A 25,780-nucleotide genomic window follows, 5' to 3' on the forward strand; every position below is an offset into this window, starting at 1 on the left:
TGAAACTCTGCAATTCTACCTTTTCCGCGAAGCCCAGACTGCCTGACCTCACCCATTTAATCTCCTGTCATTTGTAGCTCCCTGAGCATTTACTAACTGCATCACCAATGAGGACAATTATTTACATATTTTGTATCTACCTGCCTGTGATCTAAAGACAGATACATCGCCTGATGCATCTCTATTAACAATTCTTATACAAGACAGGAGAGCAATGTCCGTACCTTATTATCAAGTTCTAAAACTAATATCATTTTTTAGAATGTTACCCTAATACATATTGCCTCCTTGTAGTCTAAAGGTAAAAGGCACAAAAGGTGACATTTTAAGACCCTGCCCATCCCTATTATTCCATAAAAGAAACTAATGGCAATACAAAAATATCTTACATTTAAATTCTGGTTATAAGTATATTTTCTCTTAAGTGAGGAATATTTTTAAAAACAGGAATGACAGAATATTAAAAATGAAATTAATATTATTTCGGGCATACTAAAGAACCTTGAGTTCAGAATTATCTCAAACAGGATCTTATATTCTTAGTGAAAACCTGAGAGAAAAGAAGGCACTCTCCCTAACAAAGAAAGACCCTACCTTCAAATCCAGGTTAGAAGGATACACTGGTGCCTGTGTGAATTTCCTAAGGCTGAGACCCTTTTCCCAAAGACGACTCTGGAATGTTCTTAAGGAGTTTTCCATAAGTAGCATTTATCCTTCTTATTGATGATAGTTTGAACTGTCTTCTTAAACAATTTAATCTAAGCTCAGCCACGTGAGTTTAGAAAAATTTCATCATGACTTAAGGAAAAGCCAAAACTTAGCTGTCTACCCTGCACTGTCCTTATTAGCACTAGGCAAGAATTTAACACAGGATTTTACAGAAATATTGATTATAATACCTTTCCCTCGTAAAGCAATGAAACAAATTTTCTACTTAATACAGGGAATATTTTACTAAATCTCAATGTGTTTAGTTTATCAAAGATTATTACTGAGCATACATCTTGAAAGAAACTAGAAAAAGTACCAGGTTTATTATTTTCTGCCAAATATATATGTCCTCTACTGGTCAGTGAGAAACATGAGCTCCTAAATTCTACTTCAAGTTGAGAATACATTATTACTCGGAAATAATTTAGCTTATTTAAAGCAATTATTACATATTCTGGAGACACGGTGCAATAAGGTCAGAGTGAGAGCTACCATTTCCAGGCTCACCCTGTGGCAAACCACCCTCAGTGCTCTATGTGCATGACACTATTTACTCCCTCCTAGAACATCAAGGTTACCAAGGTCACCAAGGTTGTTATCCCATTTTACAGCTGAAAAAAAACCAAAAAAAAAAAAAAAAAAACCAAAAAAAAAAAAAAAAAAAAAAAACAAGGCTTAGAAAGGTTAAATAAGGTCATACAGCTGGCTATTCAGACTCAAATCCAGACCCGAGTCCAAAATTTGAACTCAATACCTATCCTTTACTTCCTTTAGAACATTCTACTATTACTATATTTATATTTTCACACTGTATTATAACATCTTTGAGGGGAAGAAGGTAATCAAATATATTTTCTGGATCAAGTATTAAATTATGTTCAGTATGATTCTCATTTTTCATTTATTTGGGGCATTTAATTTTTTAAAAATGAAAAGATCTGTATGAAACAAAATATACTGTAGACCTCTAGTCAACAAAATATGTGACGAACCTGAACACCCCCAATCCCACTCCAGGATCCTAACAAAGAGGTCATTATACCCAAGGCAGAGGCCCACTGCAGGGCACTCACTAACTGGCTCCTTGGTAGCCTAAAGTAGCAAACATACTTCCTCAGGAACCTACCAGGCATGGAGTACAGCTCCACGACTCCAATGAAGAAAGAAATGGTAGAATTACCAAACAGTGAGTGAAGAGCTAATGATACAAGAGTACTTAGTCATTATTTATAAAATAATCCTTCAAAATGCATCTTGCCATTTTTTTAAACAAGCTTTCTGGTTATTTACTGAAATAACTGTCTATCCACTCATTCTCCAACTTACAAAATCATCTTTGATGGTCAAGAACAAGCTCAAAGGCCTCTTCCTTGAAGAAGCATTTCTGAATTTCTAGCAAAGTGTTCCTTTACCTTTTCTACAGTAAATTCTGTCTGACACAATTCCTTCTGCCTGGAATATGGGTCACTGCTTACACGTTCCTGTCCCTAGCTTGCGTAGTTACTAGGACTTCAGTCCTCTATGAATTCTGTCTTCAAGCCACCACCCCCAAGCCCTGGCAGGGCTCCACATACATGTCTGTTAAAACAATTTTTAAAAACTGGCAACTTGAATTAAGCTTTACTCTAGGCTGAGCTGATTCATGTAACTGCTATTTAAGTGGTATTAGCACTTTTGTCAAAAAGATTTCTAAGGTTAAAACAAATACATAAAAAACATACATTGTTACCTGATGTAAGAAGATACATTATATTTAATATAATACATATTTATAGATCACACTTTAATATTTATATTACAGTTGTTATATATTAATACTAGAATATATTTAACACATTGAATCAAAGAGCAATAATTTATCCTTAAAATACAAGTTCGAGGAGACAAATGTCAAACGTCTGCATCCCAATATTCTTAGAAACTAGCTAAATGTGTCAAAAGAAAATCATTTCATAATCAAATTAGTTGCTTTATTTTCTATTGCCACTGCTATTTAGAATACCCCTTCCACAGGTACCACTACTACCACCGATTAAAATATAGAAACAGTACATGTATTCAAAAGTTAAAGCTTTATTGTTATGGCAAAAAGTAACTGCAGGTGATGTGGTCACAGTGGCCCAAAAGGAAGGGTTCTAGACACAGAAGCAGGGCCTGGAAAAGTAGAGTTCACAGAAGTAGGACTAAATATAAAAGAAACAGAAGTTATTCTCTTGTGAGAAACTAACAAAAGGGGTCCAACAGGGACAAGATTTAGTAAAGCCAAAACTGTTGGAGAGAAATACATGTAGTAATTACAATTCTAAGGTGAGCACACTTTAAATGCATTAAATCCATAAGCAATTACTGAAATTTGCACTGTTATGTTCAAAGAAGCCAAGTGTGTTTCAGTATTTAAAAACAAATGCTCAAGAACTGTATTTAGTGTGCTGATTCTAACTTGCTTGTCTTCAACAACTCAAAATACATAATTTCTATCTGTAAAACAAAGTTCTAAAATAAATAAGACAGGAACTCATTAAAAAAAGAAAGAAAGAAAGAAAAACTCAAACCTCTCCCAACAAGATGAAAATGCCAACTTTGATTCAAAGATAACAGATTTGACATTGTTGCTAATATAAATCTCCTCTGACTCACGATGGGGGTTACATCTCAATAAACCCACTGTAAACTGAAAATACTGTAAAATGAAAATGCATTTAATAGCTCTAATCTACCAAACATCATTGCTAGCCCCGCCTATTGTAAATGTGCTCAGAACACTTACATTAGGCTACAATTGGGCAAAACCACCGAACGCAAAGCCTATTTTATAATACAGTGGTGGATATCGCATGTAGTTCATCAATACTGTACTGAAAGTGGAAAACAAGATGGCTGGATGAGTGGAGAACAGTTTTAAGCTGTCTGCCCTCTCGATCACGGGGCTGACTGCAAGCTGTGGTTGCTATGGCTGCCCAGTCTCACCAGGGAGAATCCTAGGGCATATTCCAGGCCTGGGAAAAGATCAAAATTCAAAATTCTGAAGTATGGTTTCTACTGAATGCATATCACTTTATCACCATCGTAAAACTGAAAATTTGTTAAGTTGAACCATTGTGAGTGGGGGGACCGTCTGTCCATTTACAATGTGATTTCATCAAATTTAAGACACTGATTAAAGACACATCATCAGAATACTCATTGTTTCTTCTCCTTTACTGATCCCCCACCATCCCGACCTCCACCTACAAAAGAAACACATCTCCAAGATGTTCCCTTCTGTTCCATCCTCACTGCCAAGTAACCTCCATCAACTCTCACCTTCACAGCCCTGCTAACTTTCTGACTAGCTTTCCTATCCCAAGTCCTCCCCCTTCCCATTCCTGTCCCCACCAGACTCTCCCATGCTACAGGGCTAAGACGTTACTCTGATCATATCACAGCCTAACTTAAAAATCTTCATGGTTCCCCACTGCCTCTACAATGTCCAGTCCTTAGCATGGAATGGAGACCTAATATTTACACGCCCATTTCTATGAAGTCTAAGAGCAGGAATTTATACTCTACTAACCTCTGACTTTCTTATATAGTAAATAATCCAAAAATAACACAAATGAAAGTGTCATTTGATTATCAGACCTGCAATTCAGAGAAAAATCATCTAGAAGGACTGGCATAGTCACATGGAGGAGGCAAAGGAATGAATCAGGAGACCTGCAAGGGCTTTCTTTTTGTTCTTAATCTTCAAAATATAACATATTTATGATAATAAAGGTCTACTAACTGTTGGAGTTTTCTGAAACAAAACTCGATTCACACCCAACAATTTCAAATTTATGGAAGAAATAACTATGCCAAAATGTCTGAAATTGGGAATATCAAGTCTCAACTAGAGAGTACCATAAGAGCAGGACAGGAGCTGTGCATATCACGTAAAAACTATGCTGGTGAAGAAGAGCCTCCTCTCTGGCCTAGATCCCAACGACTTTAAAGGGGATAAGGAAAGTATGGCTGGTTTAGAATAGACAGTTTTAGCCAACAGGCCACCAGTGAAAAAGAAGCAGAACAACAGATATCTAAAATAATTTGGAATCATATAATTTTATGTCTTTCCAATGTATTATTATCAAAATATACATGTTCATTCATGGCAATTAATGAAGATTATTAATCTACATGTAATAAGCTTGTTGGTTTGACAAAGAAATAATCCTCTCAAATTCTACCTTAAAAGTTAAAATCTACATATTGATTTGCACTGGGGTCACTAGAATATAATCTTAGTACTTTCCTATCAGAAACCTCAGGAGGACTTACATACTATATCTTGTATTTGATCATATCATAACAACCTGTTCTCTTTAACTATTGGACTCGTCCTGTTATCCTGTGTCCAGTGCCTAAGAGCTCGTTAATTACCTAAACTATATCTCCATAGGTCTTGTTAATTACCCGTCTCCTGTCTCAGAGGACCTTGTTAATAACTTGTACAGTCTCTCTAAAGAGGTCCTAACAACACATTAAAATTAAAGATGCTTTTCTTTTAGCACCTGTCAAGTGCTGTAAATTGAGAAATTTTCACATCAGTTTATTAGCCTACAGTAGTTTTTGTGGATTTTTTTGGCTGGTTTTCTTCTTTCACAAAATCTCTCTGTATCTCAGTCTCTCAACTCAAAATAATAATAATAATAACAAGTCAGCAAAGTTTTGTCTTTTTTTGTTACAGAGCTTTTTTTGTTTTCAATTTTGAAGTCTATAAATATCAATTTGCATTAGTGAGTTAGCAAAAGGATGGCATGGTTGGTATCTGCAAATTAACCCATTGGGAGATGTACCAATTAATGAGAGCTATTATAATGAGTATTAGGATGACAAAGGGTAAAAAAGTTTCAAGTAATATCTGGGGAGTTTAGCATAAAAGTTCTAGTTAGTGTTAAGGGAACTAATCATATTGCATATTTCATGTTCCTAGTCACTGTTTCATTGGATACATTCTGCAAATCCCTGGGCACTAATGGATTAATGGCTCTAAAAATCATCTCAAAAGTTTTTGTTTTCTGTCTTGTAAATGAGGCCACACATTTTCAGCTGTGTAAAAGATTTATGGCCTGTCATGAATGAGAGGCAAAATTATCTTTACTATTAGACAAATATGAACAAAAAATAAATACTGTTATTAAAATAAACCTTATACATGTTAAGGTTTATTATATTTATTATACCAGAGACTGAGCTTTAAACTCACACAAGGAAAAAAAAGAAAAGGCCCATAAGGACCACTATAAAAATGAAAGTTTTAAAACTATGAACAGGATCATTTCTTTTGGAACATTTGTTTACTCTAACTTTTTAAAATCAAAATGTAGGCCTACAGTAAACAGTCTCTTTTTTTCATGGACATGTTATATAACTTCATAATAATGACTACATGCTTATATGCCTATGGTGATTTGTAAAAATTAGAAACATTTAAATATACATTCTGGGTAACTGATTTTTTTGTAGTTTCTAAGAAAGATACGATACAACCATAGACAGGAATTGATGAGTTAAGGAAAGAAAGAAAGGACGAAGGGAAAAAGAGAAGTAGGTCAACCTGATCCCCAAAGTAAAAGGCATACTGTCATGCAAAATTATAAAATATTAATGATAGACAGGAGTTCTTGATCTTAGACACTATTTCTGTACTGTCCTAAAAAATAACTGTTTCACCAGCTAAGCAACAAGGAGATTTTATCACAGTAAATACTATAAATGTAAATATATGTATATATGCCCTAATAAAATCAATAACACCAGGAATGATATTATAAGACATACCATTAAGTTAACACAGAACAACTAGGAGTTTGCTACATTGTATTCACAACAACAATAAGACAGGAAATAATGAAAGGAAAGCATGTTCTTTGTATGAGTCACATACAGAATATTCACCAATCAAAATTCTCTGGTAAAAATACCTCCCATAAGTTCTTGTTTTCCAGTGAGCCTCCTTTCTAAAATCAAACATCAGCTCTTCATACAGAGTATGCTAATATTTTTGGTGAAAAAAAAAAAAAAATATATATATATAGAGAGAGAGAGAGTGTGTTTTTTTAAACATTTCAGAATGAGACATACACAGTGAATTCTCTTGACTGGGGGCAGTTCTTCAATCCTAAACCTTCTCATGGAGCCTCGGAAGAACACATCACAGATCTTCTTTTCAAGTTATGAAAGGGAGCGTATAAACACAAGCATATTTTCTAAGTGTTGTTCATCACTACGGATGTCTAGGTTTTACCTGAACTCTGAGAAACTATTCATCCACAGATGCCACAAGTATTAAACACTCAGACATTTCTGCCTGGTCTTCAATGCCTACCATAATTTACATGTTTCTTAGCTATTCAGCCAAATCTCATACTCCTCTCCATGTCCCTGTTTTAGTCTGGCTGACCTCCACCTTACTTAGGGCCCAGTGACTAAGTCATCTATTCAACCATGAGTTCACCAAAACAACTCCAGATTTCTATTCATCAGTTAGAACTTACTGAAGTCTTATGAAATAAAGGATATAAGTTAGATCGGTAATTTTTAAACCTGACTGAGAATCCGTGGGAAGTTTTAGAAATGTTGACTTTCATTTCAGGGCCCATTCACCCCAAAGATTCTAATTTAGTCTGAGATAGGACCCAACAAATTGTAGTTGAAGAGAAATCCCCAGGAGCCGCTGACGATCAGCACAAACGAGGACATGCACTCATCTAGGTGGTATGGGGCACCCACAAAAGAAGATTCAGCATAGCTATAAGAAGCTTAGATAGCTTAGTAAGGAAGACTAAGACCCAGACACAATAGACATCCTAGAGCAGTTATGTTCTGTATCAGCAGAAATCCAAAAGGAAACACCATGTTATTAACCAAGAATGAATTAAAGAGTTCTTAGCCTAAAGGACAGGTTGAGCACACTCAGATGAGTTAAGAGGACATTCCAGGACTGAGCCAAGGAATGGGCACAGTAAGGCTTACAAGGGCCTCAGAGGAGAGAGGTAAGGAAATTAACTTACCTAGAACAGAGAGATAAGGAACAGTAAAAGAAAAGTTGGCGAATCAAATAAAGCCTAAAATACAGTAAGTCTTGAAAGTTAGAAGAGTTTGGATTTGGTGTTACAAATCAGAGGTTCTTAAACTTTCTTGAACTAGGCTTTTCCAACAGACTAAAGTTACCATGGCTCCCGTGCCCTTAATACTAAGTAGTAATAATGCTAAGTGTTGTGATAAATAAAATGCAAAAACTGCAGTTCACTTAATACTCTCAGAATGTCTCATTCAGATAAGGTTTAATCATTTATGCTTGGTGAAGTGGCCTTCCACATTTAGGGACCCAGGCTACCTGTGTCTTATGGCTCTGACTTTTATAAAGATCTCCATTCAGTCAGCCTGGGGCTCAGCAAACTATTTCAGTAAACTTTGCAGGCCACAGAGTCTCTGTTACAAGGACTCAACTCCACTGCTATGGCACAAAAGTAGACAAACCAGTGGCTGGGCTGTGCAAAGCTGAAACGTTATTTACCAAAATATGGTTTGCCAACATCTGGCCTAAGGTACTGAGAAAGACAGGCAATAGAGACGACTGCACAGGACATTTTCACGGACCAGACCTGGACGTGGTAGATTTCTTGCTCACTCACTCCAGTAAGCAAGAACTTCGTCACCTGTCCCCAGCTAAGGCTCTAGCTGTGTCTGTTTTTTTTTTTTTTAAAAAGGACATCCTGTTTGCTGAACATAGATACCATGTTCACTTTCCACTGGAAGACCAGCCTGGTGTTAAATTAGACATGGCTGTGAGCAAATGATTAAAAATGGCATAACACACACTCGGGTTTTTTTGTTCTTGGAAAATTATCTAACCGCCGATGCAAACAAGCCTGACTTTACAAGTTGTGTGGGGTTAGCCACACAACACCGCAGGTGATCCTGACGGCGCCAAACTACCTGCGATTATAATTAAAAAGCAAGAGTAGCTGCCATTTGAAAACACAAACTCCGTACCAGTCATAAACTGATGAAACATCTTCCTGAAAACGCCAAGAATTCCAACTACACTTTGCAGCGCATGTGCAGTACGGGTCGCGCGGCATGCCCGCTGTTAGACAGCATCCAGACTTCTCAGAACCGCGCAGACCACACACAATGCGGCGTCCGCACCGCACCCAACTCAGCTTCTTCTGGGTCCGCGGCGGAACAGAACCGGCTTTCCTCACTGGCTGCCCTGGGGCTGGGACGTGACGGACTCTGGCCAAGGGGACACCTGCAGAGGTGATGCACACGGCAGCCAGGCCTGACACAGAGACGTGCCACACGGGACCCTCGGCTCTCCGCCCCTGCTGCACGACCCTGCAGGCTGGGTGGTAAATGGTGGCACCACAAGAAGGAAGGAGCCTGGCTCCTGAATAACGCTGTGCAGTTGAATGACCGCAGGAGCAAAACACCACTTCCCTCCTCCCCGCCATCGTGAATCAGGTGGTGACAGCGAGTGACACGCTTTGACTGTGATCAGCCACTGAGATCTGGGGTTGTTTATGACAGCTGATAACCTACTTAACACAGAGTTCTTAAGAAACCCCAGAAATGTGCTGTGTAGGGTCTGAATATTAAATTTCAAGAGCCCTTTGACACTCACTGAGATGCTGAATAATGCTTAGTTTTACATAAAAATGCACCTATTTGCCTTTGTGGGTCTATTTTTGGTGTGCCAGGTCTTTCCAGCCCACACTGGGCTGGAAGAGGAGCCTAAAGGAACAAAAGCACATTTTAGGAAATGGGTCTGCTATTCTGTGTTCATTGATTCAAAAGTGATTTGCTCTAACCCCTACTACCTACCAAGCATCAGGCTGGAGATAAAAGTCAGAAAGATGAATGAAAGGCCCTCAAGCTGTTACTGGTGGTGGAAGGGAGGCCAGTGACTGGTCCATTAGTGAACAATGGGATGCCCACAGAAAGTAAGACTTACATAAGAAAAGGCTGTCCCACAAGGATCAACTACCTCTTCCTATGAGAGCAGGCAAGGCTTCAAAGAAGAGGGGCAGGTAAGAGGAAAGTAGCTGTGAATCAGTAAACACAGGGCAGCAAAGGGCTTCAAAGAACCCCGTTTTCCTATTCCTTGTTGGAGTAACCTTACAAAGAACTGATTTCATTTGTTCTATTGGTTTTACGCAAGACTATTATCAGACCTATTCCAAGAATGGAAGCACAAGGTGGTATTTTTTGCGGTTTACAAGGTGATTTCATCAGGTGGATTTTACTTTTTCTTTACCAAGAAATAATAACTCTGACTTCTCAGAAAGCATTCCTCAGTGCTTTCAAGTTTTCTGGAATAAAGAAAATTCTCCAGGTTCAATCACACCCTGTGCACTCACAGGGCAGCAGCACGGTTCCCCTGCACCTGCAATCCCAGGTGAGCTGCTCACTCAGAGAACGCCCGCCGGGTCCCCAGCCTCATGGTCCGCCTTCACTCCAGTCAGCCCTCTCACAGACGTCAGTCACAAGAGTCCGGGAGACTCAAAACAGCACTACTGGAAAAATAATCCGCAGCCCATGTCCTAGTGACAGCAGTCTGTAGCTTCCAAAGTGCATGTGGTTGAGATGTGAACCTGGGAAATCTAAAATGTCTCCTCTCACTGAGGGCTGATGTCAGCAGGAGAAACAGGAACACACGGTCACGGTCACAGACAGACAAAACTCCCTCGACTGTATCCTCCCAAATTCCACTCAAGATCAAGCTGCTTTCCAGAACTTTGAACTGCACTCTCTTCCCTGATCTACTTAGAGTCAATCCTTCTTTTTTTACACTGTAAATTAGAGAGACACTTTAATTGTAAATGTATTTACCGCGAACATGGTTTGCAACACACAGGGAAAGAGTACAATGTTGTCCTCATACGTGGCATCCCAAAGAACAGGAAGAAGAGAGAGACTTAAAATTTAAAAATCTTGTTTTTTACACATTTGCAAGCATTTTATGCATTTATCAAGAAATAGCTCTAATTTTGAAAGAATCAGCATTTGTCCTGAAGTCACCCAAACAAAGCCTAAATCTGGCAAGACGCCAAACTCACTTTTAAAGCCCGCAGCAATCCACATGAACAGCCCAAGTAGAGGGCAATTAAAGATTTGAGGATACTTATTTTTCCACATGCCTCTATGATGTAAAAACATTATTTTCTTACCAGTTCCCATTTTTCTTGCTTTTCTTTGACTTTAAAATTATTTAACTTACCCAATCTCCAAGTTATCGCAGACAGTTATTTTTAATTATCTTCTTCTTCAAAAAAAAAAAGTTTAGCAAAGGGAGAAAAATACATTTCTATTTACCTCTGTAATTTAGGACTTAAGACAATATGTAGACTACGCTATACGAAACACCAACATAAAATATGTGAGTAGCATAACAAAACTATGGACTCTTCGATTAAAACATTAATACTACACGATAAAAATGCATTTTTTGGTATACAGTTTATAAAGAAAACTGAACAATACTTTTTAAAGCCATAGCAAATATTTACTGCTAAAAGAAAATGAAAGAAATTCACGTTTCCCTTGAAAATGTTAAATGCATACTTTAACCCATCTTTAGAAAATCAGAAGACAGGTGGGAGAGCACCGTCTAACAGGATGCTTGTTAATACTATATTCTTTTGTGAATGGTGGGACAAAACAAGGCACAGTTTTTGAATAAAAGATGATATGACAGTATATAAAACATAGTAACAGCCACCATTCACTGGCTTTATACCATGTACTTCATTTATAATTTATCATCACCCAATCCTACCACGCAGGTATTCCTTTCCTCGTTTCAAAGATGGAGACGATGAGGTTCACAGAGGTCCCAGAGCTACTGAGCCAGGATTCCCACTCAGGTCAGTATCCTATACAGTACTGCCTTAAGGAAAAACGTCTACACTCAACGGCAAACATTCTATCCTGCTTAGGACTCCAATAAATTCATCTTATTCTTTGATTAGGTTTTCTTTAATCAGCTATTCCACCGTTCACTTCTGCAAAATCCATAATCTCATTCAAAGGTATATTAGTTCCAACTTGCACTAAGGAAGAAGAAAAGTACCATTATACGTGTAGCTGCGAACTACGATTTTGAAAATCGAATCTTTATCATGATAGTGATTATTCCTATGACCACAAGTCATCATATAGAAAACTCTTTGATAAATTTATAGTACCCACACGGGTCACAAAATTCCAGTAAACATTCACAAATAAAAGCTACTTCTAAATAGACATTTGAAAACGGTAGTTAACACCTATGATGAAAACCATTAATACTTAACCTAAGCCAGTATTTCTTAAAGAACAGCCCATGGGCTGCTATTGGTCCACTAATCCTCTCCAGAGAGCCCCGGAACTAATCCCTGGAAAACAATATCTAGAAACATAACTTATCACCTAATTTCTGGCCTGAATTAACACCCAGTGGTGATTCACTCTCACCATGTGTCACCAAAAGCTACGCGGTTCTCTTCGTTAAGTTTCAGTACGTTTCTGGCTCACTTAAGTAGAGAAAGACTAGGGTCGGGATTAAGAATTTTTTATCCTTGTAAGATAAAAAGTTCAATTCCAAAGATGTATGCAATGTTGCCTGGTTCCTTAATTAATTATAAAAATAAGATAAGAATTTTGTTCAAATCAAATAAAAGGAATTTAAAACATTCAAGTATTTAAAAGGGATATTTGATACTTTCAAGTACAAATATTTTTCAAAATAGCACAACTTCCCCCATGTTAGGCTTACCTTGAAGATGGCATTATATTTGAAGCCCTGAATTTTGTTGTAAACGGATTAGTTGACTCATAATCAAAATAGTCCTGACGATTTTCACTAAATGCGTTAGGTGATTTCAAGTCACAAGGGCTATCAGATCCCCCATTGCTAAGTTTATCGGATCTTCGGCTATCTTTTTTTCCAGTCACTCTCTCAAACAGGCTAACTTTCTCCCTTTTCTCTCTTTTATTTTCTTTTCTTACTTCAACTGATTTTGAAAATAAATTCATGCCGCCGTCCCATGATTCACTGCTTTCTTCAAATGGATTTTTCTTCCTTGGCAGTGTTGCAAATTTTTGGGGTAATGAAGCAGTCACATTTGTAAATGGGTCATTTTGTCTTCCGAAAGACGATTCACCTTCATCCACACTGCTGTCAGGTTGGTTCATTTTAGAAGTATCAAAGCTTAATGTTCTTCTGTGTGGAGATTTGAGACTTCCTGCAAAACAATTTTGTAGTTAGTACATAATCACTGACACATTACATCACACTAGTTGACACATTCTGTGTGCACACTGCTGCTTTTAGAATGAGAGCAATTAGCTATTTAAAGATATTAACCTTTAAAATAATCAAGGAAAACAATCTTAAAATGGTAAAGCATAGCAGTCTCAAGGAGGTAGGCTAATAATAATTAGCATATTGCTAGACAATCAGTAATTGACTCAGCTCAGAAAAAAACAATCACATACACAAACTATAATGTCAAAACTAGAGGTTCTGGTGGGCACAATGGTGCTATAAATTCCCAAAGACTTTTTTCATCATTAGCATTAAACATACTTTGCTACTTCTGAACATACAGTATTTTTTTTTATAGGAACTTTCTGATTAAATGGAATATTTATTTATGCTTCAGGCTTTCAAGACCAAAGAAACAGCAGTCAAAAAAAGACGCCAGGCCATGAAAAGTAACTGGGACTCATTTTTGTTATCATTTAATAATATAAACACAATGCTGAATACAGACAAATTCTGCCTTTAATAAACTTACCAATTTTGAGTGTACTCGGCACTCAATAAAGAGTTGACAACTTAACTTAGAAACTACCAAGAAATTGCAATTTTCATTTTCTAACTTCATAAGTTTGACTTTAAAAATTAAAATGGTAGTTCGGATCACTAAGGATACAATTAGATAGTGTCACTTACCGCTTTCTGGAACCGCTCCAAAGGCCTCTATCTGCCGCCCGAGAAGATGCGTCTGACCAATGGTACCGGACTTCAGTTTCTCAGAAGATATGTGTGTCCCAGTTAAATCAGACATTGAATGTGCTGAAGAGAGTCGCTGAGGACCCAAAAGGAAAGGCTTTTTTGGTTTGGATTTCATCTGTATTTCACCACTTGAAAATTCAGTACTGGCATCGGGTATGTGAGAACTTGGAATGATTGCAGAAGACGTATCCGAAAATGTCCCATCATTTTTTCTACCTTTCATCTTATCTTTTAATTTTGCAAAAGGAGATCTTGTTTTGTCCTTCATTGATAAGTCAAACATACTTGCTGTCATATTGTTCCTCATGAATTGAATATTGACTTTGATCTCACCCCTGTTTTTGGCTCTTTTTCCTTGTTTGGATTCTAATCTAAACCACCTTAAAGAGAAGGAAAAAAAAAAAACTGGGTTGTAACACGTAAGGAAGAAAGGATATAAGCTTGGTATATACAAAGAGCTTCTTAGGTTAAGCTATTCCACATCAAGGCAAACTAAGCACAAGAGCTATTATGTATCCATCTGACATAAGTGTTGTTAGTGGCCTAAGAACATTTGTTCATGTTAAAAGACACTGAAGTAAAAGGCCAGGAAAGAATTCATCAACACACTACTCCCTAACATCATACAATAATAACCACATTTTTAATAATTAAATATTTAGCCCGTTTTTCTTCTTGTAAAATCTATTGAAAGAATCTTGTTAACATCGGAGACCACTGCATTATAGTTTGCTAACTGTGAAAATTACATAAGGTGTAATTTAGATTCATATAAAGTGGGTCAAAGCCTTCTCCTGAATAAAATATGAAAAATGAGTAAAATGTAGGAAGTGACAAATAGTCACAAATCCTGTGAAGTTTTTGAAAAAGCAAGCTTAAATGCTTCCTGTTAGAATCTATTTGCTTTGTTTACTATTGCTACTGTAACACCACCAAAGAAAAATTATTTTAATTGGAGCCAAATCTTGTGCTTTCATTCAGTTTGCTGAATTGCACTGCCCATTGTCAATGATATTACAATAATCCCCCCTTATCCATGGTTTCGCTTTCCCTGGCTTCAGTTACCAGCAGTCAACTGTGTTCTGGAACAAGAAGATCCTCGGTCTGACATACCCTCAGAAGGTCAGTAGTAGCCTAATGCTATGTCCCAAAGCCTACGTTATTCACCCCACTTTGTCTCAATACAGAAGCATTTTATCAGCTCATGTCACCCCATGAATGGTGAGTAGAGGACAATAAGGTAGAGAGACCACATCCGCATTATTTTTATTACAGTGTATAACTGCTCTATTGTACTACCGATCTCTTGTTGTGCCTAACTTATAAATTAAACTTTCTTATAGGTATGTACATACAGGGAAAAACACAGTATATTTAGGATTGGGTGCTAGCCACGGCTTCTGCCCCCATGGGGGTCTTGGGACGTATCCCTGTGGGTATAAGGGGGCTACTATATAAGCCAAATTTATTTTGGGTTTGTTCATAGTATTCTTATCCATGAGAAAGCCTCTGGTGGGGTCAGTGATACAAATGGTTATTCCACAGGGAAACAGCCCCCCCCAAAAAAAAAAGGCAAAATCAAGCCTAGGAAAGAGTTACTACAGTGTTTTCACATTACTTAACAATGAAGCACAACTTGCAGACAGGTTATTACTTAAATACGGCTCTAATAGAGTGTAACAAATTTTCCTAGCTACAAAGGAACTCTGATCTAATTTTATATTAGTACTTTCTCTCCTTGTTACCAGGAAGATATGCCAGAAGCTTATGTTTACTATCCATCAGGTGGAAGACTAGTTCATGGGTCTTTCCAGGCAGGAGGGAAAATTGGCACACAACATCCATACCACTTCCATCTCGGCAAGTAACACACAAGAGAAATATTTTCCTCATTAATTTGAAGCAATTCAGTCAATTAAGATCTAGGTGCATCAAAACAAGCAGTTTTTTTAAAAATAAAATGTTTTCTAGTAGGAAGCATTATCCCAAGACCCTAAAATGAGAAAAGCCCTTGAAGCAAACAGTGAAATCTGAAGACACAGGGACTAGAAATGAGAAATGACAGAAATAAACTCTGTGGAGTAGAGAACCTTGAACAAGATAAATTTAGCACTCGAAAAGCAAGGTTATACCCCCAGTTATTAATTCCCAGTTCTGGAAAATAAAGCCATTTTCAATGGGAGAGAAATGTTTCTGATGGATGGTACATGGATAATACTCTGTAACATCTAAGCTTTACGCAAACTAATGACTACACTGTGGAAGAAGTGTAAAAACAAAAAACCCAAGCATGTCCTCTTCCATGTATATAACAAATGAAAGCAAATCTGAGAAAAAAATAAACCAATAACCCAATAGATGGAAGGAAGAGTAATCAAAACTCATTGAATTTCAGAAATAAGACCAAATCAATCATCTACTTTTAACATCCATTTTTCATAGATGAGGGACTTGAGGCACAAAGGCTAAGTAACATCCCAATGTCAGATTAAAGTCAGTAAGGAAAATTTCCAAGTTGATGAATAACATCTGCATGAAAATAGAAGTTCTTTACTATTTGATGAACCACATATGTTAATAAGGTTAAAGGCAGGGCTGGCCATGTGTTTACAGGACTCTGTGTTCAATCAGGAGGCAGTGACAACCAAGGCGGAAGGCAATGCAGGTTTTCTACTGCCAAAGGGTAAGCTCACTGAAGGCAGTTTGCCTTGCGCTCGATAAATATTTATTGAATATTTTTTGCTAAAACTATACTCCTAACACAACCAGGCTACAACTCTGTGTGTGTGTTGTGTCGTTTTGTTTTATGGTAGGGAACACAACTCAAGTAAGCTTTAAAGAATCAAGCAAGTCAGTATTTGAATACAAACTCTAAATACAATGTCTTTTCCATCCTCCCCCACACTTCAAGATAAAAACAAAACAAACAAAAAAAAACCTGCAAAGAATTTTAACAAATATATAAAACTTAAAATTTAGGCATGACAAACTACTTTAGCTGCTTTGTTTTGAAAGTGATATAATGGGGAAGTCTTAATGAGGCCGTCAAGAACCATTCCGGAGATAGCACTTATTTTCCCAGGCTTCAAAAAGATAGAATGAAGACACAGCATTTGGGGTTTAGTGGATTAATGCTGATTTTTTTCACCTCTGGAGTGCTGTTTTTAAACTGTATATGGCCTCTGTTCAATTTTTAGTGGGCACAGGTCCATGTTCAAAAACCACCACACATGTGGGAACTATTCCCAAGCAATTGGTGCTGTGTGGTCAGGAACGGGACAAGATTGGCAGGAAGGGTGCCAGAGGCCAGGACACAGGTGCACTGCAGAGACTCACAGAAAAGTCCTAAAATCTGCATGTGTTTGAGTCATACCTAACTCTAGGGACTCTGATTGTTATTACTTTTCATGAGCATTTAAAAAAAAAAAACCAAAAAACCCAAAACACAACATCACCCATTCCTGTTGTAAAAAAAAAAAAAATCAATAGATATTACATAACAGCATGAATGATTTTACCATTCTATTATTAAACATTGTATTATTTCCTTAAATCTCATGCCAGAACCAACCCAGACACTCATAAAAGTGGGAGATACAGAAGTTTTCTTTCCATGCCCCATGCAAAATGTTCTGGCTCAGGCCCTTCCCCTTGCCTTAAAAGGAAAAAGAAAAAAAAAGAAAAGAAAAGAAAAGAAAAGAAAAAGAAAGAAAGAAAGGCATTTAGTTTCAAATTATAAAAATAAGTAAAGTAATAGTTTTAGCCATCACACTTCTTTGCCTATCAAGACACAATTGGAAGACAAGCTGTAAATACTTGTCTTCAGTGTCAAGAGTATAATGTGTCACACCCAGCAGTTTCATGGGACTTCTAAATCAGTTGGTAGCCTTCATCACTCATACCAGTTTTCTAAAAAGCACTTGGGGATATGCCGACAAGGCTCAGCACTGTGCAGAATATTAAATATCTTTCTTGCAATACACCGGTGGCTCAAGTTCATCTCATACTGTGCCACATGCACAGCTGTGCTGGAAAAGGAAGCTATTAAATATATTAAAAAAACTAGAAATATTACCAATAAAGACATCTCATCAAATATGTGGTCCTCATTTATCCACAACGAAAATGGGATTTGGTAACATCTGAAAATCACTTTGCATGCAGTAACATCACAAGCCCTGTTGAGAACATTTTAAAGCATTTTCCCCCTGAAAGTTCTCATCAATTTTATATAGTAGCCAATAGAGATTTTCTTTAGGGAGACCACAACAGGAGAATTGCTTACGGCCAAATATACTGTTATTCGGATGCTGCCAAAGATAAGGAGTAAAACAAGACGGAATTTTAAAACCTCATTTCATCCTCTGAATCTCTGGATTCACAGTTGGGCCTACTTTCACTCGGAAAATTTAGATTTTAGAGAAGGCCTGTAATAAGTCATTAACATAAAAAGTATCAAAAAACGCAGATAAAACTTGCAGTCACAATATACTTAAAAGTTTACATTCAAAACACTTTAAATATTAGAGAGTAAGTGTCATCCAAAATTGGTGATTTGAAGCAAATTATTTAGTGATTATCCACTTTTCAGTTTCAATTTGATGAAAAACCCCTCAGAAACAATGCCATTTTGGAGGTAACAAACTGTTATCAAAAATCATTGGAATACATTTAACTTTACATTTTTTGAAACTTTTCTCTTTTTCTTAAAATATTGTTATCTCCTAATTAAATATTTACCATTTTCCCTCCTGCATTCCTAGTACTTCTCTCTCTACCCTTTTACCCTTCATGTATTAAATCTTACATGAAGTCCTGATTTTTTAAAAAATCTACTAAAAACTCTAATCAAAGGAAGGCGTACAGAAAATATTAAGTGACACTTGTTCTAAAATATAAGAAATTAACATGAACTTCAAGAAAGTTACCATTATCAAAAGTTTTTAAAAGCCAAATAAACTTCAATTATGATCGAAAGACACACCAAAGCTGCTCTGGAAACTTCTTGTCCTCTTATAAATTCAACCTGTATTTTTCTCTCATTAATTCCGTTAATCTTAAGGTTCTCTCAGATCAGAATAATTATAGGTTTAAGGAAGGGTGAGTATACCAATCTCTAAAAACATATTATTTTTCAACTTAAGACATAATATCTAAGTGCTAATTTATATTATCCTTTTTTAAATGAGAATATATCTATCCTAAGCTTTAAAGTCGTAGGTTAAAGGTCATGTTTGCAGTGAAGATGTCATTAAAATCACTTCATCACAAGAACTGAATCACTGTCTCCAATCTGAGAGCACTGAACATAGTCTAAACACACCGGCTTTACAAAACTAATTCTGAATATACTAACTCCAATACGTTGTAAATTCACAGAAAAATGTTATTCAAGGTTAAGACTGTTTGTACCCATTTTAAAATTTTTCTTTTAACAGCATTAGACTCCATCAAGATGTACTGACCCCGAAAGATGGTTAAGCTAAAATAAAGGCCAACTTGTGTTTATAAAGCTGCAATGAAAAACTGAGCTCTAAATTTGGTAATTTATCTTTTGACAGCTTCAGAGTTCAATATGAGACCTTACATTGGTAGATTTAATTTTCTGATGTTCCATTTCCTGGAAAATTGTAATGTTTAATGATCACAACAATTTGAACACGTTAAGTTTTGGGTGATCAACAATGTGATCCAGTCCTCTTTTAAGTAGTGAAACAATGTCAGTTTACTTAAAATTCAGTGCAAAATATTCAATTATTTAAGATGTTTACCTTAAACAAAAATAAGAGAGTAATGGATCATTAACGCCTCCATTTAAGAAATATTTCTTCACAAGGGCTATTTTCACTTCAGATTTGTGCAGATAGGGGGCTTAAAACTAGGTCATATTTCAATGCAAAAACCAATGCCCCAGCTATACAAATAATTTCCAAGAACACAATATCCATAAATAAGATAGAGTTAATCTCCCCCAATTCAAAATAAATTACATAACTTACTCTGTTTTCCTTCTTTGTTTGTCCTCAAAGATGTCATTGAGATTGATTGCCACCTGCCCTAAAAACTTATCCAGACCCACCAGGGACCTGTGCATAACTATGAGGAAAAGAATGTATTTCTCTGGATTCCCCTGCATTAGCAATCCAGGTAGCTCAAAAGAGGCCTCCTCCTTCCACACTGGCTCAAGGGTTTTCTCAGCTACAGAGGTGGAGTACTTTTCCTTGCCCAGCTGAATTATAGTGTATGTGTCATTGGTGCCACTTTTGCCTTTTGGCTTAAGATCTTTGGCTTGGAGCACTGTGACCTGCACGTGGGTAGGAAACCACTTTTGGGCTTGCTCGGACAGCATCATTCTGTCCTTTTTCTCTGCACGGAGTTCTCAAGCGCAGGCAGTGCCCCTCCCGGAGGGAGAGCCTAATTCCTTAATCACTGCATCCTAAGGGCACTTAACGGCGACAGGCAAACTCACAGCTGCCCAACTTCCCCAGGGTTCACTGTCAAGCGCCTCGCTGGGGCAGCCCGGGGGCGCGGCTGTTCTGGGGGTGCCCTCTCCGCTGCAGAAGCCCAGGGGCCCAGCATCCCCTGGCCACGCCGCCCAGGCCTCCGCACGGACCCCCGCGCCTGGCGTCCGCACCTTCACGCGCCGCCGGCCGCGGGGACCGGCCCTGGGCGGCGGCGGGCGGCTCCTGGGCCTGCGGGCAGGTGAGGCCTGGCCGCCAGAGCCTCGCGGAGGGCTGCGGGGGAGGGAGGGCGCCCCCGACCCCGCCGCCTAGAGCTCTCCCGCCCAAACCCGCAGCCCCCCAGCCCCACGCCTGTCTCCTCGCGGCCGGGCCGCCCCGCCTCCTCCGCGCCTCCCGCCCGCCCGCGCCTGTCGGCGGGCCCGGCCCGGCTCCTCCTTCCAACCCCGGTAATACGAACCGCCGGCGGCTCGCGCGGCCTGGCTCCCTCTCGCAAACCTCTCCCTCTCCCTCCTCCTCCTCCTCCTCCCCCTCCTCCCCCTCGCCTCGGCTCCTCCTCTCGGGCGGGGGCGGGAGTGGGTCGCCTGGCCGTGGAGCGGGACGGGGGCCAGGGGACACGGCCGCCCCAGCGCCGGCGGGCCGCGGGCTGCAGGGCGGCGGGCACCGGGCTCGGCCTCGCCGGCCGGTTGCTCCTAACACCCGGCGGGCGGCGGCGGCGGCACTTCCGGGTTGGCCTTCTCCATGTTGATCTCGGGAACGCGACGGGGCGGGGCCGGGCGGGGCCGCAGGGTCAGGGGTCAGCACCTCCCTGGTTGCCGTGACGACCGGGGGGCGCGCTGCGCCAGCTCCCCTCCCAGGGCTGGGTGCCCCTCCTAGGTTTCGCGGGCGCTGCTGGGCCCTGGCACGGCGCCGCGCCCCGGGGACGTGGGGCCTGCACAGGCCAGCCGGGGGGCTCCAGGGGGAGCGGCGGAGTGCTCCTGAGTGGTGCCAAGCAAGGCCCGGGCCTGCCTGGTCTAGGGAGAGACCCGATTTCAGTCTTCGGAAACTAACACGGTTTGGCTGTACCCTGATGCCTGGAGCCTGGTACGGAGCGGGCGTTAGATAAATGGTGGCGGGGTGCGTCAGCCTTCTTCCCGGACCGAAAACACGCTTTTCCCCAACTCCTTACCCACTGTTCGCTAATTTCGCTGGAAACACATCCACCACCCCCAATGGAAGAAGAAAGGCAAGCAGATAAAAGAGCCCAAAAAAAACCACAGGAATTTAAAAAGATCGGGAGAGACGCTGGGCTAGAATCAAAAGACCTGGTTCCTACCCCATGTCTGCCGCCATCATCAGTCTGTATGACCTTGGACACGTCATTTCCCTTCCCGACACTCAGTTTCTTCGAGGCCAAGAAGACTGTGTCGAGGACACCCTCTGAGCGCTCACTCTCCACTGGGCTCCTGGGCCTCTGGTGGACCATCCAGCTTCCGAAGCCAAAGCCAGAGATGATTCTGCTTCCCCAAGGGCTGCAGCCTGTTGCCTTACCTGCACCTGAGGGTACAACCTGATGGACACCAGTGCTGTTGGAAAGGAGGGGGTTTTTTAAGAGAAGGAAATGGAGATGTGTTAATCCCGAGCTTTTCCTGGACTAACCAGATCTAGTGGGGAAAGTACGGGTAATAGCTGATGAGTCAGGAGACTTGCTGGGGTGTCCTGCCTCTGCTGGAAATTCAATATGTAGCCTGTGATGGGCACTTCGCTTTCTGAGGCAAGAAACTGAGATTCTGGAAACCTCCATCTCTTGTCCATGCATTGTAGATAAAATGGCTATTGGACTGTAGATAGCTTTTTATTTTATTGTGACTAAGATAGTTTGGAGGAGTATTCTGGGGTAATGTACATTTCTTAGCATCGTGTGGCACTGAGTCTCCTTTTGCCCCTCTGTTTCTCAATTACAAGAGACATTTATATGACTACTTTTTTTTTTTAACCTATACAGGCCTCCTTATGCTTTTAAACTTTTTTTTTTAAGATTTTATTTATTTACTTGACAGAGATCACAAGTAGGCAGAAAGGCAGGCAGAAAGAGGAGGAAGCAGGCTCCCCACTGAGCAGAGAGCCTGGGGCTGGATCCCAGGACCCTGAGATGGTGACCTGAGCTGAAGGCAGAGGCTTTAACCCACTGAGCCACCCAAGTGCCCCTATATGACTACTTTTTTGAATTTATTTCTGCTCATGTCTTATCTTCCCAACAAAATTCTAAATCCTTTGGACTGCCTTGTGTTTCTTGGATCATCCCTTCACAGTCCCTAGCGTTCAGTAGGTACTCAGTTTCTTGAACGACTTAATGCCTCTTCTCCCTTTATAGGATGAACTTGGAGAGTAAAACAATTTGATAGATACGCATATACTTTTCCAACTAACAATGGCCATAAAAATAAGATAGGGTGTTTATTATCTTTAGGCAAGTTTCAAAACTTTTTCATTTAAAGACATTACGTTCTCCATGTTCCTCAGTGTCCCATACTTAAAAGCTACTAGCTGCAGCCCTAAAAACTGACAAATAAGGGTGCCTGGGTGGCTCAGTGGGTTAAAGCCTCTGCCTTCGGCTTGGGTCATGATCTCAGGGTCCTGGGATCAAGCCCCGCATTGGGCTCTCTGCTCAGCGGGGAGCCTGCTTCCTCTTCTCTCTCTCTCTCCCTGCCTCTCTGCCTACTTGTGATCTCTGTCTGTCAAAAAAAAAAAAAAAACTGACAAATAAGGGCCTGTTCATTAAAAATTTTTTGAGTGGAGGTATGCGAGTCCCCAATATATTAGTGTCAGAAGATCAGTCATTGAAGAACCTCAGTGGGGGAGGGGATACCGTCTATATTATTTTAGTCTTGTGGAAGGAAAGTACTTTATTAACACTAAATGGCAACAACACAAACCTCAAAGAGCACCCAGATTCTAGCATATTCTTTCAGGGACCCACTGATACTTGCTAGTGTCTATAGGTTTCCTTTCATGTTGGAAACTCCCAGTTTTTTAGTGCTGCTTGCACACAGTGGCTGGTGTGAGTTCTGCATGAAGTAGGTGCTCCAAAAAGAGACACTGGATTAGTTTACCACCAGAATCTTCAGGGAAACGAACTACAGATAAATCATAAATAATCCTGAGCTAGACTTCATCTAGAATGAAAAGACCTGGTTTTAGGTCATTCTAGGGAGAGCATACTATCAAAATTAGAAGAAAAAAAAAACAGAATTTTCCATCTCTGAGACACAGTGCATGAAAAGGCCATGTGTGGAAAATAAAACAAAACCATCATCATACTGTGAATATAGCATCTGGATCCCACAGTGGGCAGTTGTCAACTTTAAAGAAAAATATTCTTTGGGATTTTTAAAGAGTGTACTGAGTAGTCAATGGTGGAATTTCAACCAGCATCTCCAGAGAGAAATGATTTGATGCCTGAAACTTACAAAAACAAAATAAACATCATGAAAACAAATTTCAGTTTAGAATTTTCACAAATTGCCTTTTTAAAAGTCTTCCTGTCTCTAGGAAGGTTGTAATTCAATAAATAATACACAATTAATTATAATAGTGGATGTGTGTTTCTAAAGAGCTTAAATTGTTTGGTAAGCTTTATTAACGATTATAAACTTGTTTACAAGTATCATTTCACTCATCTCTGAAATATAGTTATCTCTAGGGTGGAAGTTGGCAGCAACAGTTCACAGCAACACAATAACATACTCCTCCAACACAATTCAGGGAGTACTCTAAAGGCAAGAGCTAAACAACTAGAATTAATAACATCTCCTGTAGCACCTACATTTCTTTTGAGTTTTCCCCGAAACCTAGCTGGAGCCAAAATTCTTTAGAATTACTCTCTGGCAAGATCAGAAGTTATGACCTAATGTTTGTAAGCCAGAATAAGAAAATAGCATATTTTTGCCCCAGGGAAGAAAATAAACAACAGCAACAAAAATGAGCTAAATAGAAGCCAGAATTACATTATAAAAGTGAAGTCATTTCCTATAAGAACGTGTTTTTTTTCTTTTTTTGATTGTTTATTAAGAGTAAAAACATGTCAGTTGGATGAAACGTGGTTGGTTCAGAGAGAAATAATGGTAGTTAGATCAGATCTGGGATGAAAGTGGCTCTACAAAATGTTTATTGTCTTACAGTTTTAAAAATCCTACTTACTAATTTTAAGATATACAGGGACAGTAGTTTAAAAGAGGGAGAAGGATTGCATACATAAAGGCAACATACCGGAGTTGAAGAGAGTCACTTATTTTAACCTGCCCATATCCTATGCTTAATGACATACACAGAGATGTTTGGTATTGGGAAACCAAATACCAGGGCTTGGGAAGATAACACATCTTAAAGGAGTAAAATGCTGCAATTTCGAATTTTAGACTCTTATAATGCCTGTTGCAATGAGTAAGAACAATTTGACCAGAAAGTAAAAATAGTCAACATTTATTCTCCAATTGTGGAAGATTTCACCAGTTGAAAATATTTACTAAGTGATGCACCTTTACGTCAAATCCCATAAAGAGACTTGTTCCAAGCCTTGTGAAAGATTTCTCCCTTTGGACGTCAGCATCTCTAAAATTGCACCTTGTGAATCGAGTATAGGACAATTACAGTGTTCTTAGTGTTTATTTTTTTTTTAAAGATTTTATTTATTTATTTGACAGAGATCACAAGTAGACAGAGAGGCAGGCAGAGAGAGAGAGAGAGGGAAGCAGGCTCCCTGCTGAGCAGAGAGCCCGATGCGGGACTTGATCCCAGGACCCTGAGATCATGACCTGAGCCGAAGGCAGCGGCTTAACCCACTGAGCCACCCAGGCGCCCCTGTTCTTAGTGTTTAAATAACCCACTAGGTCACTCCCATGTACGTTACATAACAGATACTAATTATTTTCCAGTTGGAGGTTCAGAGACATAAGAGCAACAAGAAGCTTTCCCGAAACATCATCATGATCTTTAGACTTCAAATACACACACACACACACACACACACACACATTTCAACCCAAATATATACAAAACTTACATACCTATGGCAAAACTCCAGAGTTATGATAAAGATACATACATGGATAGATTAATCTTCACATAACCAGTCAAAAAAAAAAGGGAGTATTTGGCATGTTGATTTGGAACTACAATCACAATAAGCTAGTAATTGGGGGGTTTTGATGATCATTTTGCTTTCTTCAATGAATTGATTGATTTGTCTTCTGGGATCGTGCAATGTATGGACACAGTTTGTGGTGCGTGAGAAGCAGTGTGATGTATAATATAAAGAACTCCAGTCAGCAACCTGGGTTTTAATCCCAAGTCTGCCTATTACTAGCTACATCTCTTTAGGGAAGTAATTTTCCTCCCTTGGACCTTGTTTCTTCACTGTAAAATAAGAGACTACAATAGGAACCACTAAAGCATTCTATAATATTTAAAAATTCTAAGTAGTACATCTACAACATGAAGAAGAAAATGGCATTTTAATTTAATTGAATTTGGTCAATATACTAAAGCAGTTTCCCTTTCTATGTAACTTATTAATAAAGGATCTTCTAATTCAAGAGAAAAAATC

At 39.2% G+C, this 25,780-nt stretch overlaps 1 protein-coding gene across 2 annotated transcripts in view; it reads right to left on the minus strand.

Annotated features, from left to right (window-relative positions):
- LOC111144919 (RAB11 family interacting protein 2) overlaps positions 1-20,467 on the minus strand; it is a 40,049-nt gene extending 19,582 nt beyond the window's left edge. Inside the window, exons 1-5 of one of the 2 annotated variants that reach the window (XM_022499526.1) lie at positions 19,738-20,467; positions 13,676-14,118; positions 12,494-12,962; positions 10,098-10,117; positions 9,042-9,065 (exon numbers count right to left, since the gene is read on the minus strand). In XM_022499526.1, coding sequence (XP_022355234.1) covers positions 9,042-9,065; positions 10,098-10,117; positions 12,494-12,962; positions 13,676-14,118; positions 19,738-20,090 — 1,309 coding nt within the window. In that variant the 5' untranslated portion in view covers positions 20,091-20,467. The remainder of the gene's footprint in view (positions 1-9,041; positions 9,066-10,097; positions 10,118-12,493; positions 12,963-13,675; positions 14,119-19,737) is intronic. The other variant, XM_022499524.1, reaches the window with a different exon arrangement.
- Between the last annotated feature and the right edge of the window lie 5,313 nt (positions 20,468-25,780).

The sequence above is a fragment of the Enhydra lutris genome, unplaced genomic scaffold (genome assembly GCF_002288905.1).
Source record: "Enhydra lutris kenyoni isolate GAN:26980312 unplaced genomic scaffold, ASM228890v2 scaffoldscaffold12, whole genome shotgun sequence".
Lineage (NCBI taxonomy): Eukaryota > Metazoa > Chordata > Mammalia > Carnivora > Mustelidae > Enhydra > Enhydra lutris.